The 17,188-nt window shown below is 44.0% G+C and overlaps 1 protein-coding gene across 9 annotated transcripts in view; it reads right to left on the bottom strand.

Annotated features, from left to right (window-relative positions):
- Positions 1–17,188, bottom strand: part of PRKCE (protein kinase C epsilon) — a 501,798-nt gene that overhangs the window by 179,025 nt on the left and 305,585 nt on the right. For 8 of the 9 annotated variants that reach the window (XM_039531433.1, XM_039531434.1, XM_039531435.1 and 5 more), the window contains 4 exons: positions 11,782–11,941; positions 8,582–8,616; positions 5,439–5,524; positions 2,753–2,885 (listed from right to left, as the gene is read on the bottom strand). In XM_039531433.1, coding sequence (XP_039387367.1) covers positions 2,753–2,885; positions 5,439–5,524; positions 8,582–8,616; positions 11,782–11,941 — 414 coding nt within the window. The remainder of the gene's footprint in view (positions 1–2,752; positions 2,886–5,438; positions 5,525–8,581; positions 8,617–11,781; positions 11,942–17,188) is intronic. The other variant, XM_039531437.1, reaches the window with a different exon arrangement.

Here is a 17,188-nt window from a genome sequence, read left to right as displayed (position 1 = left end):
TGCCGGCACCTGTCGTGGCGACAGGACCATGAACATCTGCGGGACCGTGATCGTGAACGGTGCCGCTCTGTGGTGCCGACGCAGGGTGGCCTGAGCAAGACAGGCTCGCTGATAGACAATATAACCCGCACCGGCGGTGCCGGGGGTTGAAGCAGCGCAGGCTTTGTCACTGCCATCAACTCCCTCGCTGTGGAAATGTTTCCGGCGTGGAGGGAATAGTGAGCTCAACCATGGCTCGCACCGGGGAGCGTTCAGGCGCTGGACTCAACGGCTCTTGCATGGCCGGAGTCGACGGTGCCGATATTGTTGGTGCCGCGGCAGGTATTAGAACCGGGCAGACCGACTTAGTATAGCGCTTGGTTGCGGAGCAGGCGGCTCTGACGCAGCTGAAGAGCGAGCTCAACCACGGCTCGTACTGGGGAGTGTGTCGGTACCGGACTCGACGGCTCTTGCATGGCCGGAGTGGACAGTGCCGATATTGTCGGTACCGCAGCAGGTATAGGTGCCGGCAGTGTGACTTAGTAGAGCGCTTGGCTGCGGAGCAGGCGGCTCCGACGCAGCTTAATAACAGGCTCAACCACGGTTCGTACCAGGGAGCTTTCCAGCACCGGACTCGACGGCTCTTGCATGGCCAGAGTTAGCGGTGCGGATATTGTCGGCGCCGCGGCAGACATCGGTGCCGGGCGATCCGACTTAGCATAGCACTCGGGCTGCGGAGCAGGCGGCTCGGACGCAGCAAGAATCTTGAGCCTCTTCATTCTCCAGGAGAGGGATCCATGCCGGGTGGACATTGGAGCTATCGACGGCCGGTGCCGAGAGGCCTTGGCGGTACCGGCGATCCGGTGCCGAGGGGGCGCTCCTTGAAAACTAACCAGCGCTCGGTGCCGAGAGCGGAGGAGCAAGAGCTGCCTCCGGCAGGAGCTGCTTGAGATGAAAGTCCCGCTCCCCTTTGTTCTCGGATTAAAGGCCTCACAAATGTGGCACTTATCTGTGAGGTGAGATTCCTCGAGGCACTTAGGAGAGGATCTCTTGTCGGCATCGGCTTGAGGCCGGCCGAGCATTATAAAACCCTGTGGACCGGGCATCGGACCCGGCACCGGGTGAGGGGGAGGGGATAAACCCCGAACCCCTGTGAAATAAATACACTATACTATACTACAAACAAATAAAGTTAACTACAACTATAAAAATCTGAACTATATACGATACTTAACAAGAGAAACTACGAGTAGCTAGGGAAGGGGAGGTCAGCTAAGCAGCGCTCCACTGTTCCAACGACCGACACGGGCGGTAAGAAGGAACTGAGGAGTGGGTGGGTCGGCTGGTGTATATATCCGGCGCCATGGTGGCGCCACTCCAGGGGGCGCCCAGCCGACCCACTGAGTTGCTAGGGTAAAAGTCTTCCAACGAACGTGCACGCGGCGCGCGCACACCTACATGGAATGGATATGAGCAATCACTCGAAGAAGAACTTAATTGTTATAGAATGGAAAGGAGATGGTGGATTGACTATAGTTCTAAATGACAAATGGCAAATACCAAGAAGACCCAGATGAACTGAAAAGGGTGGTCTGAATTTCCCACCAACAGAATTAAGGTGACATAGAAAAATAGGGATGGCAATAATAGGAAAATAATGGTCTTAGTCCTGCCACTATCCATCATTCAGTGCTCCAGGGGGAGGCTTAAGCCTCACAATGCCCCTTATCGTGAAACACTCTGCCATGAGAGAAATTTCTTCATGACTTCAGATGGTGATCATCTCATGCCCTGAAGCATAAGGACTGGCAGCTCCCTAATAATTTCATTTTTACCCAGTGTAACTGCAGAAGATATTTTTATTCATAGACTGCAATGCCTTCTATATGTCACCCTTAGCTCCTGCTCTTTGGAAAATCAGGCAGAATTTTTATGAGTTTGGCATGAGCTTCAAGCCATAGTCCACTAAAAACCCACAACAGATGGTTTGATTCTCCATTGATCCCAAAATGCTGTTACCCTGGAAGTATTTGGACAAACTTTACTTCTCCTTTCAGAACAACTATCTGTCTCAGAGGAATCTAGTCCTTAAGTCTGCCTCATTACCAAATGGAAATGTACATCCTCCTTCAGCAGAAAAGAAGCCCCACATTATCCAATCTAGCAGCCATAAGGAGATTTGAGGCCACCTCTTCCCCGCTAAATCACAAAACAGCCTGTGTCAAGGAGATTAAGGATGAGCAGCCAGTTCATTTCAAGTGCATGATCTAGCTTGAACTTGGGATGGGAAACTGATGCACAGTCCACCGCCTGTGTTCCAAATACTGGATAAGGACACAATCCCATTCTTTCAGAATTACTATGGGAGGGAGCAGGCTAGCCTCCACATAACATGGTGCAGCCAGACATACAAAACCTTTTTTCTTTCTTTTTTCTTGGCTTGGGACTCAAGTTTGGTCCTGCATGGACTTTGCACAGGTAAGGCTCAGCCTTCATGAAGGTATGAAAGCAAAAAATAGTAGTGTATAATTTCCATCCTACAGGAATAAAAATACCAAGAAACATTGAAGGGATACAAACCTTCATGCTTCTGGGAATATGTCAACCTCTAACTAATCGGATTAGGAAGAAACATTTCCCATGTACCTGCTAGAAAACAGAATGACTTGGCAATAGTAACGTATTTTCCTGTTATGGCAGAAAAGCACTTCCCAAACCAATGCACTGGCTGAGAAACATAGAAAATCTCTAAAGCAGAAGTGGTTCTCCTTACCTTTGCATTGTAAACCTTGTCTCAAAAGACCCCAGAGCAATGAACCACAGTGGTCACAGAAGGTGGGCACTTTGTAATTATGAATGCTGAACTTGTGAGGCATGTTGACACTGAAGCGCTGGGAGCCCACTTGCTGAAAAAAGCGAAGCACAGCATATTGAAATCCCCTTTGTTTCTAATTATTCACTTTTATGTCAATGTGAATGAGGGCCCTGATATGTTTTGAAAAGTACAGAGGTGAAACAAGATGAAATAGGTACATGTTGGTGTAATCATCCTTTTAAATGGGTTTATTTCCCCCCAGAGTGTTTCACCTTTTATTTTATTTTATTTTATTTTATTTTATTTTATTTTATTTTATTTTATTTTGTTCTTGGTGTTCAAAAGATCACAGATAATTGATGGTGCAAAGACTGCAGTCTGGTTCCAGGCATTCCTGGAAATAACAACTGCACAGCTATCAGCAGAGATCTCTCAGTGTGAAAGGCAAGGAAGTCGCTCCCAATTGTTTTGAGAGCAGGCATGGGAGGTGCTAGTTCAGGAGAAAATGAAAGTCGTCACAATCCACTTGCTTTTTTATATTCCACAGGTCTTTGGATTGGTAAGAAGAGAAAACAGGGTACTGTGTACAGGGATTCCACAGTATCATTAGCTTCTGACTGAAGATCATCAATGAAAAGTTAAGGGTGCCCACTGCATAGCAAAAGATTTATTTCAATGCTTTTTCTCCCTCTTTTCTATTACTGCTGGCTTCTCTCCAGTGGGCTAGCACCCCTCTAAACAATGAGAGCATCGTATCAGCAGTGCATCTAAGCTTCCACTAGTCTGGAGCCTGGGAACATAAATCTGCTCAAGTATCAGAGGGGTAGCTGTGTTAATCTGTATCCACAAAAACAACAAGGAGTCTGGTGGCACCTTGAAGACTAACAGGTTTATTTGGGCATAAGCTTACGTGGGTAAAATAAGTGGGTTTTTTACTCACGAAAGCTTATACCCAATTAAATCTGCTCAGGAATTCATATCTCCTTGTGGACACTGCTCAAAATCATTGTTAGCCAAAACACTGGTGCAGCAGGGCTACGTCATAATCCATGAACGAGATCATGTTGTGGAGTGAAAGCACGTCTGCTCCCCAGAACAGGGGACAGAATATTCACTGCAGAGGTTAAAGTGTTGTTCTAAACTGAAACACACTGCAAAAATGGCCGTGGAGAATGCCAGCAGCTGGTGTCTCAGTGACATCCACTTAGCGTACAAGTAAAATTCAGTTAGTGTACAAGTAAAAATAAATAATAAATAGAAGGTGGGGGAAGTGTTTCCCCCAACCATAAGTGCCAGGCCTGCAAACTTAGCCACTGGCAGACAGTATACTTTACAGCATCTTTTATGCTACTCCAAGTTACATGGAGGGGTGGAGGCAAATCTGGCTGGCCCGGCCCATAATTGCAGAAGCACAAAGGTGGTTTAAAACCACCTCTATACACCCTCTCTATTTCCCCAAATTGCAGGCTGTGTCTTCACTGACAAAAATGGTTTGTCTTACCACGGAATAATCCATGCACATTAGCTGTCCTTCTGTAAAACCAGAATGGAGACAAGGCACTGCAGTTTTACTGCAAGGTAAACTAGGTGATCTCATCTAATTACCTCACATTCACACTACAAGGCCATTGGTTCCCTTTACGATTGTACAGCAAGATAACTATCACGTTAGTTATCTCACTGTAAACACTCATCTTTGATCAGTGCAGACAAAACCATACTGTGCATTTGTTAGCCACAGCTCAGGATCTGGGTCCATGTCTGGAGTGAGCTTTTTGTCTTCTTTAAAAATGTACATCCTTTGAAGTGGGAGTCCTGTGTTCTTTTATATTTAGAGCAGTGGTGAGTACTGTTGGTAGATATAAATAATAATATAATAATATCCAAGCTTAGTAAGACAGTTTATTTCATTATCAGCAGACATCGTTTGCTTAAATATCTGGTAACATGATAGATAGATAGATAGATAGATAGATAGATAGATAGATAGATAGATAGATCCCTTTTAAGTTATGCCCAACATTTCTCCACAGCTGTGAAATAACTGTTAGAAAATCTGTTAACTACACAGTAATGGGTATAACCTCTCCTGTTTTATTTTATAACTATGGGCATTATTCAATGCAGAATATTACATGTTTTGCTTCTCTTCCACATCTGGAAGCCCTGCATGCAGTTAGAGCAAGCCCTCTGTAAATAATTTATGTCACCTCTGGGCACTCTTTTATGTTAACATATGATACACAAGCAGAGATTTTATACTACTGATAGCTAATGAATCACCCACTTTAAATGCAATTGGGAGAAAAAGGGTCTGAACCTGCTCCCACCGCATTCAATGGCAAAACTTCCATTAACTTTAATGGAAGCAGGATAGAAACAAAAAAGAGCTTTGAGATGTCAGAGAATTTTGATTTTGTCTAACACTTGCTAGCCAGGAACAGACTGCTTTACAATTATTCCCAAGTAAATGGAGCTGTTATGGTGATTTGTCATTCAAGAGTAAATGTTATACTATGTGGAAACCGGAAGGGTGCAAACAAAGTCCATTACTTTTTGTTGATGAAATGGAGGAGGCGGTAGTGACATGAATAGATAAAAAGATTTCTTTTTTATCTAGAGCATTTATTTTATAAATATTTACCTCGTCATGAGTTTCCTGTTTCTTTAAACCAGCACACTTAGTTATTATAAGCTCATGGCATCTCTTGTGGACTACACAAGTGCAAACTGTAAACAAAAAGGGGATGAAAGAATGAGTTTTCATGAAGACAATTTTAGAAGTAAAAGCTTGAAGGCAAAAGGCTGAGACACTGGATCACTTCCCCTGGGATATGAAAGACATAGGCTAAAAAGGCCCAGATCCTCAAATTGTTGTTGGAAGCATTGTCATAGTCATGTTGATCCCAGTATTTGAGAGACACAAGGTGAGTGAGATAATATCTTTTACTGGACCCAATTCTGTTGGCACTGCTGCTGGAACATTTTTAGTAGTGGACGCACTGAAAGCCAGCCCTCTTACCCCTGTCCACCTCCCCCTCCACGCACAGCTGAAGCCAGGAAGAAAGCCCAGGGTGCGGGGTGGCAGCCGGGACCCCGGGTGCGCAGGGCCAGCAGCCTAGGGAGACAGGCAGGTCCCCGGGCGTGCGGGGATGCAAGTGGGGAGCCAGTGGGTGGTGCAGCACTCCCCGCACCCATAGTTCCCGCGCCTATGTCTACTGGTGAAAGAGACAAACTTTCGAACTATATAGAGTTCTTTTGCAGATCTGGGTTGACTTGAAGAAGATCTCGGTGTAGGTTGAAAGCTTGTCTCTTTCACCAACAGCACTAGATCCAATAAAAGATATTACATCACCGGTCTTGTCACTTCCGGATCCACAAAGGTATTTAGGCTTCCATCAGTGTCACTTAGGGACCCTAAATACCTTTGAGGCTCTGGGCCAAAGTGACTTGTAATTTTGGGTGTAAAATTTAAAACACCTTAAAGGGTCCTGACTTTCAGAAGGTGTACTCTTTGCACTTTCTGATGATCAGGCCCCTTTAGGGGACTCTCAGGATGGGCAACCAAAATCCAAGGCACCCAAAATTACAAACCATCTTTAAAACTCTCATCCACACCTTAGTTCTGTCACTGGATAGCAGCTTATATAAAACACTCATTATTTGTTTAGTATAGTCAATGGGATCAGCACTATATAAGACATGAAGATTAAAAACAGCCCCTGCCTAAAGAGCTTTCAGGCTTAAAGAAACACAAAGGCACATGGGATTCACTGTAATATCAGAAAAAGGAAGAAGTGACGTTATTTATTTATTTAATTATTGTTACTAATAATAATAAATGAACATTTCCCATTGTTTCAGCAGGCAAAAGTGCTTTGTCAATATCCAGTGTCAATTACATTTGAAAAAAAATAGACAGTAGACAAATATCTGCAGATACAGCAGATGGGATAACAATTATAAGGTTATCAATCCATTGTTCTCAAGATGATGAAAAATTGTCCTCCATGAAAGAAAGACTGGCTACTTTTGATAACAAGACGCTGAACTAGATGGACTACTGGTGTATTCCATTATAGCAATTCTTATTTTCTTATGTAAAAATGTGTCTTAACGTTTTTGTTACGATGAGAAAAACTAATCTTTTCAGCTCTCTCATAACTGAAAAATAACAATGCATCTTGCTCAAACTTTCCAAAAATATAATCTTTGGCAGAGACCAAAGCAGGAAAAATTTCACCCCCCAACATGACTGTTTTGAAAAGTTATGAGCATAGGAAATTAGAGGTAAAAATGGAAACTCTTACTCAGTCTTAACTATAACATTTGCTACCGGTGACATCTATAATTATCTAATCTAATTAATTACAGTATTTTGCCATTAGCACCTCTCATCCAAGGTTCACAAATGCTTAACATGGGATAAAGCTTCCACCTTTTCAAGAGCAAATAAGTGAGAAACAGAGAGGCCAACATTTCCAGAAGTGTCCGCTGTGACAGTATGGGAAATCTGTCCATGTACAGCTTTTGAATTCAGCTTGCTATTGGGGACTCTCTATGTGTATCTGTGTCAGACTGCAATCTCCATTTTGAACATGGGGATTGTTTGTCTTTTCTGATGTATTTTGCCTCCACACTGAGCTAAAACCCACAGGAGGTGACAGGAGAAATTTATGCACCTGGCACAGAGCTAACAATGGAAGGTTGTTACACCTTAAAGATCATCCATTTCAAATGCTGCACCTTTGGAGAAAGAGAGGGCTGCTGCCTAGGGCAAACCAATTTTTCAAGTCTGAACTCCATGCAATGAGGAAGTAATTAAGGAATGGGTCACTTGATAAGGCTGATAAGGGGAAGACATGACAAAATGGACTGGAGGTTGTAAAAGAAAGGGTCTCTCACCAACCACTTTAGAGACAGAGAGAGAGAGAGAGAAACTCCATATTCCAGAGGAGAAGCCACATGCAGGAAGGCAGGGGAAGAGGAAGGATCCTGGACGCCTTAAAAGATTCTGACCTAAGCCCAAAGAATGCTCAAGAGTGGTGAGGAAACAAGATACAGGTATTTTATTGTTTGGTCTAACTCCGTATATTTCTTGTGTTATCTAAAATCAAGAGTAATTATATTAGAAACCTTACAAAGTCTGTGTTTTATGTACTTCAACTATCACATGTTCTTGGAGACGTAAACAGCAAACCAGAGTGTTCACAAGGTTGGAGCTCTGGGAAAGAGTGTGCTTAAACACTGGTCAGCACTGGGCCTGGGAGCCTAGGACAGCTGGTCCTTGAGGTTCAACTTAGTCAACACCAAGGATGTGTGCCAAGGATGCCAAAGAAAGAGATGGTGGTTGAAGCCTACCCAGACTCAGGACAGCTTAAAAGCACATAAGCCCAGTGGGAAGGATCCAAACACTGCAGCCTGCTCAGTGTCCAACAGGGGGAGCTTTACCAGGGCTGCAACATCCACTGATTTTGGATGGCCAGCGAGACAGGTCTGATTTTCAGAGATGCTAAGTATACACTGCTCCTAGTCACTTCAACTGAACCACCCCTAGTTAATGGACACTTTTGAAAATATGTCTAAGAGACTTGCTCTCAGTCACAAGTCAGTAACTGATTCTGTTATAAAACCTACATATTCTGATTCATAGTCCTGTGCTCCAACCCCACTCTTATATATATACACACTATGTCTGACGAGAAGTGCATAACCTTGCTTATTTATACATACCAGCAATAATATTTTAGTATCTATTCTAGTTTCTCTCTGTAGATTTTCTCTTACCTTGACATTGGTATCCCTGTTTTCCTATTACACCCCTGTAGATAAGAACATACATAAAGTATTTTAGAAAATGTAAAATACATAGATAAAAAAGTCACACTATGCTGTTTTCTTCTTCTATTGGCCAGGTTCATGATTCACTAGAACATTTTCCTGTAACCCACAGCCTGCACACTTCATCACTGACTAGTTTTCACATCATCCTCTTAATATGGGAGAAAGGTATATCACATAACCTGGGAGGGGGTGTGAATGCACCATCTGGATCCTGTACTTGGTGCATTCCTATTTACTCATGGACAGTTCTCCGTCTACTAAACAGATGTAGTCCTAATAAACTGAAACTTGCTTTTGCTAATATTTCTCTTTTGTTTCTGAACTGTTGCTTAATTAGAATTTCTCTTTCCATGCCACGTCCGTCTTTTATAACGCTGGATTTATTCTGCAACTATTTTTGGCATAACTAGACTTATTTAAACCTAAACTCATGATGTGCACAGTGTGAAAACAAGAAAACCTCAGGATGTCAGAATGTGGAAGGCCCTTTGTGCACCTTTTGCCTGTTGTAATTTCTCCCCAAATCATGTCAAATCTTCTCTAGCCTAGTGCCCGATCCTGCTGTCCTTTCTTACATGAGTCCAAACAACTTGAAAGTACGTGACTTCACTGTGATTATGCACATGTGAAAGACTTCAGGATCTGGCCTCTACTTATAAACTCTTTAGAATAGGAATTTTGAACCAGATGCTGCTTCTTGCTACCCTAGAGTAAATCTGGCATAGCTCTACTGAAGTCAGTGGAGTCACTCTGGATTTACACTGGAGTAGCTGAAAGCCAAATCTGTCCCCATGCCTTTTCTTTGTAAAGTAACACACATCTGTGCATACCTGTAATTCATACGATAAATCATTTTTGAAGTGGAGCTCTTGACTTAGTGTTATGTTATGATCTTTATTAATTCAGACATGCATTTTAGGCTGAAAAGGACATTTACAAATGTGGGAACCTAAAGTAACCTAAATAAAAGTGGCCTGATTGTCAAATGTGCTGTGCACCGGCATCAACTTCACTGGGATATGTGGGTGCTCAGTGCTTCTAAAAATAAGGCCACTTTTGCCTAAATATGAATTTAGGAGCTTAACTTCAGGCATCCTAGCCAAAATTTATATTCTTAATATTAGGCTCATAAGTCTACTTTCAGGCACCTACATAGCAGTGGCCTGATTTTCATTGAAGTCATTGAGAGCTGCATTGCTCTGCATCTTTGAAAATCAAACCTCTTTGATCTAGGTGTCTAAATTGGTATTTAGGAGCCTAACTTTGGGCACTCATTTTAAAACAAAATTGGACTCAGGTTTGAAAATTTTGGCCTTCTTCAGTCCAATGGAGTAGGAAAAATCCTTGCTGATCTACTAAAGGATCCTAACAATATGCTCAGATAAAGTTTGTGAAAGTGACTACATTTTTCTCTCAAAGGCTGTTTGTTATATTCACTGCTGGAAGGAAGTAGCTCAGAAATGAAGAAGCAGAGTAAAGATATTTGATGGTCTGATAGGATATCTTGGGTGAAATTCTGGTTCCACTGATATCAATGGCAATGTTCCCAATGACTTAAATGGAGGTAGGATTTTCCTCTTGTAGGAGGTGACAATCCCCTTTTCTAGAATCCTCATTCTGGGTGCTTTCTGCATGCCAGCTGATATTTTAGATTCTGAAACACCCTGGACTCACATCCAAAATATCTGTATTTTCTAGGGGGTTTCTTCATCAAAACTGAAGCTTTTGAAAGCTTCAGGAAAAAAATTGGCCATGAGTACTTCCTCCTCATACAGAAGGCATTCAGGATGGCCTCCAAAAGAGGGAGGGGTTAGGAAGGCACACAGCCAAATTCAGTTTCACAGTGATTCCACTGACTTTACTGAAGTTACTCTGGATTTCTGCCCAAGTAACTAAGATCAGAATCTAGCTCACACTGCTTTAAATGGTGATTATTAAACTGAAAAATGTATTTGTTTAAATTTTTAAACAAGTCATACCACAGCTCTATGCGCTCTTTGCTCTTGTGAAGTCTAGCTCTGCAGTGACACTTACAGTTGTGAAATATGAGATTTAGGCTAGCCAGTACAGTAGTGAGTTACAGGAATCAGATCCATTTTAGCTATTAGGCCAGACAGGACTGAGCTCTGTAATCTAGAGAAAATCCCAAATTTTATCAATCATAATGGAAGTTTTTGACAGGTTTCAGTTATTGTTTGCAAAAACTGATGATGAATGAAATTAAAGAGGAAAAGAATTAAACTGCTGTACCGCTCTGTGACAGATATGGCAATTTCCTGTAATATCTCTGGGCGATCTCACTGCATTAAGTTTATGTGTCATTGCAGGCCCATGGGGGAGGGTGACCACAGCCCTCCAGGAACTAAGAACAGTGCGGCGGGAGGTGGGGGAAGAGGAGGGAGCTATTAGGCAAATTCACTCAGCCTGCAACACTTCCAGGGAGGTACCACCACCTGGACAGGCTCACACATATTAGTACAAACTGGATTCTCCAGAGACCAACAGACAAAGAAAGGACTTCGGGATAAACAGCCTCAGTTTAAACTGACTCAGGGCCTTCTTTCTGATCCAGCAAACGGAGAGAACCTTCAGTCCATGGGAAGGGCTGGAGGGACTGACCCCTGCCAAGCCTGAGGCTGGAGTTGCGGGGGACCTCTGGTAAGTTTTTTAGCCTGTGTGTAGATTTTTATTGTTTTAATACATTTTCTCTGCAATGCTTTCACCTTAAGAATAGATGTGTTTGCTTAGACAGAGCTGTGTGGTAACTCAGAACTGTGGGCAATTACACCGTTTATATCTTTCACAGAGTATGTGAAGTGCAAATGCTGGCCTAGTTAAGCAGTCTGTCTTGCTCAGAATAACACAATGTAGGCAGGGAACTGTGCCGCCTGGAAAAACCCTGGGCAGTAGGAAGACAGACAAGGGTCTCCATTCGAGAGAGAGGTGACGGCTAAGGACCTGGGAGCTTAGAGTGGGTGCCCTTTCTGGACCATGGAGGGGTCATACAGGTGGAGTTCCCCTGACCTGTGACACGCTCTACTCCTTTCAGACTGCTGCAAGACACAATGGAACCTCAACAGTTCAATCCAAAACAGCATGACATTTGCAACAACAACAACAACAAAGCCAAATGTTGGTTATACCATATAAAGTCTCGGCAGTGCGAACAATATGTTGGTTGTCTAAGGTAGGTGGCCATAAACTTGTGTCCATTGACTTGATGAACTCTGCGTCGCACAGCACCCTGCCGCTTTCTGGGACGCATCCGCTCTCTGAACACACGTTCTTCATTGTCTTTGGGTGCTGAAAAGAAAAAGCACAGGGGGGGGGGGAATAATAAGCATAAAATCATCCCAGACACACATTCTGAGAACCAGACATGCAAGGGAAAAATCAAAATTGAAGTCTTAAACAAGCCCCGTGTATCTAGCAGTGTAAGGAAACTCGCTTCCACAAAACTTGGTACAGGCTCTACCACAGGCAAAGCAGAGTTATGTTTATTTTTTTCATTTAGGGCCTAACGTTAATGGGATACACCTCTTACTGACGTCAGTGGGAGCTGAGGTTCTAAGCAACTCTTATAATCTAACCCTTTCGCTGTAAACGCCATTGAGTGGGGATGAAGTCTTCTTCTGAATTTTGTATAGCACCAAGCACACTGCAACTACTTAAACAATAACCATTGCAATTCTCCAAAGTCCTCAGAGATCTCAACTCCCACTGCCTTCAGTAAGAACAGAGAGCGCTGCTGAATACCCCAAACTTTGGGAGAGCTTAAATGCAGAACAAAATTGTCCCACCTGGTCTTTTTCTCTGAAACAGGCAGGACAAAAACTCCATATGCAAACACCTGGAACTTTGGGGAAGTTCTGATTAGGACCTGAACTTTGTGGTTCTAGCTCTCCTCTAACAATAATGTTATTCTTATTAGTTGTATATATACTTGAGGAAAGGGAGGTAGTCTCATTAACTGGTGTTTGTACAATTGCAAGAAAGTGGGAGCTTTCGCGGATGGGAGAGATGAAAGTTTAAATTATGGCTTCAGACTCATAATGCTTAGAAAGACCCTTCAGGACACCAGGGGCTGTTTTTCAGAGTTGGATTGGAGGTTTATGCACAATTCCCATGAACAAATAAATAATCCTTCTATACACTGTTTTGAAAACATAGCTCTGTGTCTCCTCCAGAAGTTTCCGTATCTGTCAGGCAACTGTTCTGGATGAATTAGCAGCAAAGAATACCTGTGTTGTGATGTCCCATTATTTATTGTAAAGATTAGGATACAGCAGGTGACTTAAATAAATCATATCACATTAATTTTAATGGACATGTGCGCATTTATATCTTTCCTCACAACAATCAAGCCCAGCATTCAGAAGTGGGCCTACTGAGCCACACTTTAGGCAGAGTTTTGCTGTGGAATTCTCAGGGTTTCTGACCATTACTTGATCCACCCCCCATCATTCCTGTAGTGTAGAAGGTAGAAGACTGGCAGATCAGCAAAGGGAAACTTCAAGTAACAGCAGAAAAACTATTTATGTTCCCAGTAGATAAATATCCATGTCCCCCCAAACCACTCCTTCAATCCATGCTAATTAGCACCCCTATTGACACACTCAACAGAGAGCCCAAGGATTTAGCAATCTCTTTCTGTCTATACTCACTGGCTCTAATTAAGGTACTTTTAAAGCACTCCTCACCTTGGTATCTGCAGGACAATACCTTTGTTTCCACACACAACATAAACCACTTTTACTTCTTCTTTCAATGGTGATGAATTCTCAAGAGGGCCTTCTCTACTAAACTTAGATCTAAAAAAAAGCCTTTAGCTAAATTTAACCAATAGCACTTCCGCATTCTACAAAACTGGTTACCACTCAGTTCTTTCAGATGTCCAGACAGACACAAGAGGGTATATCCAAAAAGGGATTTAGGTGCCTTACTGCCATGTTAGGGGTCTAAGATCCTCAACCCCTGCTCAGCTGCTGTCTAATCCTGATGGTGCCTAAATTCCCTAGGCACCTAATCTTCCACCAATGGGCATGCACAAAACCAACCAAAGTCCTGACACCACCCAGGCACTTGACATCCTAGCTCATGCCTAAGCCCCTGCTGGATTCTCAAACTAGGCATTCCCCTGCCTATCTTGCCCGTGGGGCCCGATCCAGTAGATATGCTCTGAGCACTCCTAACCCGCACAAAAGACAGCCAAGGGCGAGCAGGCCCGGAATTTTTGTGGCTGGCAGGTGCATCCTGATTACCCAGTAGCCCAAAGATTAAGGCATTCACCTGGGATGTCCAAGAGCCAGGTTTGAATCCCCACACTGCCTGGTTTGGAACCCGGTCGTGAACCCAGGAGGACTCCTACCTCCAGGGAAAGTGCCCTAATCTGTAGGCTATTGTGTATACTGGGGAAGGGATCTCTCAATCTCTCGCTGAAACTTCACATAAATACAGTAAATACTCATTGGGTCAGAGCGAGATAGTCTCTACAGACCACTGGTTAGGGCACTCCCTCAGAACATGTAAGAGTCAGGTTCAAATCCCTGGTCCAATGAATATGTAATTACACAAAGTGAAACAGTGTCAACAGGAGAAATTGAGTATTATGGGGTGGGGGTCTCTCAGTCACCTGATGGTCAAGGTATTCACCTGGGATATGGAAGGCCCAACTTCAAGTCTCTGCTCCCAATCAGGCAGAGCAAGGATTTGAAAACAGGTCTGCCATATCTCAAGTGAATACCCTGAGTCATTGGCTATAACAGAGGTAGGCAACCTCTGGCATGTGTGCAGAAGGTGGCATGTGAGCTGATTTTCAGTGGCACTCACACTGTCCAGGTCCTGGCCACCAATCCAGAGAGATCTGCATTTTAATTTAATTTTAAACGAAGCTTCTTAAACATTTTAAAAACCGTATTCACATTACACACAACAATAGTTTAGTTATATATTATAGACTTATAGAAAGAGACCTTCTAAAAACATTAAAATGTATTACTGGCACGCAAAACCTTAAATTAGAGTGAATAAATGGAGACTGAGCACACCGCTTCAGAAAGGTTGCCAACCCCTGGGCTATAATAAGGAGTGTGGGTCTATTTTTTTAATGATAAAGGGATGACCTGACTTAGGCCCCTAACTCCAGGAGAGGGTTCACAGCTGTTAGTCCCAAGTAAATAGAGGTGCTTCCCTTCCCAGCCCAGAGTTAAGCACCTAAATAGTTTTAAGCAGACCCCAATCCCCCTCTTCTGCATTTCACTCCTCACAAGCTTAGGCAGCTCCCCCCTTAGTTTTCTGGCTTCTGTGAATCCCATTCTTAGGTCCTAACTCTCCTCATCCATTGCATAAGGAGCCTGAGTACAGAGGTGACAAGGAACTGGTGATGGGGGGAGCACGTGATCGCCCCATGTGTTGACTCTACGGGTGGGGCAGGCACATTCCCACCCATTTGCCCTAGCCTCCCCATTTGCCCTAGCCTCTAGCGCCCAGCGAGGCCCCACGCTCTCTCCCCCACCTCTTCTCCCCCTGATGTCTCCACTCCCCGCTGGCCACACAGCGGCTCACATGCCATATCCCAAACCCCGCCCCAGTGCCAACCACATGTTGCATCAAACAGAGAAATTGTGACTGAATTTAGGAGAGTGCTGACATTGCAAAAGCCCACCATGTGCCTCTGGGTGACCTTTCCATGCATGCGCTGACGGCCCCTGCCAGCAGGTGCTTCCCCTCTCCCTGCAAGGCAAGGCAGGCAGAGGCTGGAACAGCTGGTGGGGGGCTCCGCATAGCAAGTGACAGCATTTGCCACTAAGATCAAGGAGAGAGCCCAGCTCTTGGAGCTCGGAGGTTGCCAGACTCGGGATAAGCAGACGAGCAAGGCTTGACGTTGAGGCCGGAGCCACCTAGAGTTGTCACTCACCTCCCCGCCAAATGTTCCTCCGCGTCTCACAGTTTGAAAACTTCTGAATAGAAGCTGTTGCTAAATAGAAGGCAGAAATCTAGGGGGGCACATGACCCACCTGCCCCACCTACACATCGCGTCTGCCTGAGCACCTAAATTGGGGCTTAGGATTCCACCAGAAAACAGGGCACCTAAAAGTTGTTACAACACTGAGCACTACAACACTTAAGTCCTTTTGTGGATCTAGCCCAAACTGAGCACTGATGACCCAGACTTGATTGTTAGTTGCCATGAGCTGTCAGCATTACAGGAATGTGTATGAATCAGACTACAGAGTCATAGTCTAGTGTCAAACAATATTTCAAGTGAAAAGTACTTGATACTTGACTTTCCTTCAGTTTCAGGACTATGTCTTTTAATATTATGCTGAAGAAGGACACATACTTTGGTCCATCATATATGTCTGTCCACTTTTTTTTAAAATATGGGTTCTGCTCCAGACTATGTTATGAAAACAATTGTACAAAAAAAATGAAAAAAAAATCAGAGAACAAATGCAGTCCATTTAAACTTCATTTTTTAACCAATTGCTCAGAAGTCATCATTACTACTAGAAGCTGTAAATGTGAAAACTATTTACTTAGAAGATTAGGGTTGGGAGAGACCTAAGGAGGTCATCTAGTCCAACTCCTGCTCAAAGCAGGACCAACCCCAACTAAATGATCCCAGCCAGGGGTTTGACAAGCTGGGCCTTAAAAACCTCTAAGGATGGAGATTCCACCACCTCCCTAGGTAACCCATTCCAGTGCTTCACCACTCTCCTAGTGAAATAGTTTTTCCTAATATCCAACCTAGACCTCTCACACTGCAACTTGAGACCATTGCTCCTTGTTCTGTCATCTGCCACCACTGAGAACAGCCCAGCTCCATCCTCGTTGGAACCTCCCCTTCAGGTAGTTGAAGGCTGCTATCAAATCCCACCTCACTCTTCTCTTCTGCAGACTAAATAAGCCCAGTTCCCCCTGCCTCTCCTTGTAAGTCATGTGCCCCAGCCCCCTAATCATTTTTGTTGTCCTCCATTGGACTCTCTCCAATTTGTCGACATACTTTCTGTAGTGGGGGGCCCAAAACTGGATGCAGTACTCCAGATGTGGCCTCACCAGTGCTGAATAGAGGGGAACAATCACTTCCCTCAATCTGCTGGCGATGGTCCTATTAATGCAGCCCAAAATGCCGTTAGCCTTCTTGGCAACAAGGGCACACTGTTGACTCATATCCAGCTTCTTGTCCACTGTAATCCCCAGGTCCTGCCCATCAGTTCCCTTTCTGAAGTCCAGGGTCCGTATTCTGTTGATCTCCTTTCTTCCTTTTCTCAGGATCCTGAACTCGACCATCTCATGGTCATTGCTGCCCAGGTTGCCACCCACTTCTACTCCCCCTAACAATTCTTCCCCGTTTGTGAACAGCAGGTCAAGAGGAGCACAGCCCCTAGTTGGTTCGTCCAGCACTTGCACCAGGAAGTTGTCCCCAACACTCTCCAAAAACTTCCTACATTGTCTGTGCACTGTTGTATTGCTCTGCCAGCAGATGTCAGGGTGATTCAAGTCCCCCATGAAAACCAAGGCCTGTGATCTGGAAACTTCTGTTAGTTG

This window comes from Mauremys reevesii, linkage group 3 (assembly GCF_016161935.1).
Source record: "Mauremys reevesii isolate NIE-2019 linkage group 3, ASM1616193v1, whole genome shotgun sequence".
In the NCBI taxonomy this organism is placed as follows: Eukaryota; Metazoa; Chordata; order Testudines; family Geoemydidae; genus Mauremys; species Mauremys reevesii.
Note: the sequence above shows the minus strand (reverse complement) of the source record. Positions and strands in the feature narration are given on the sequence as shown.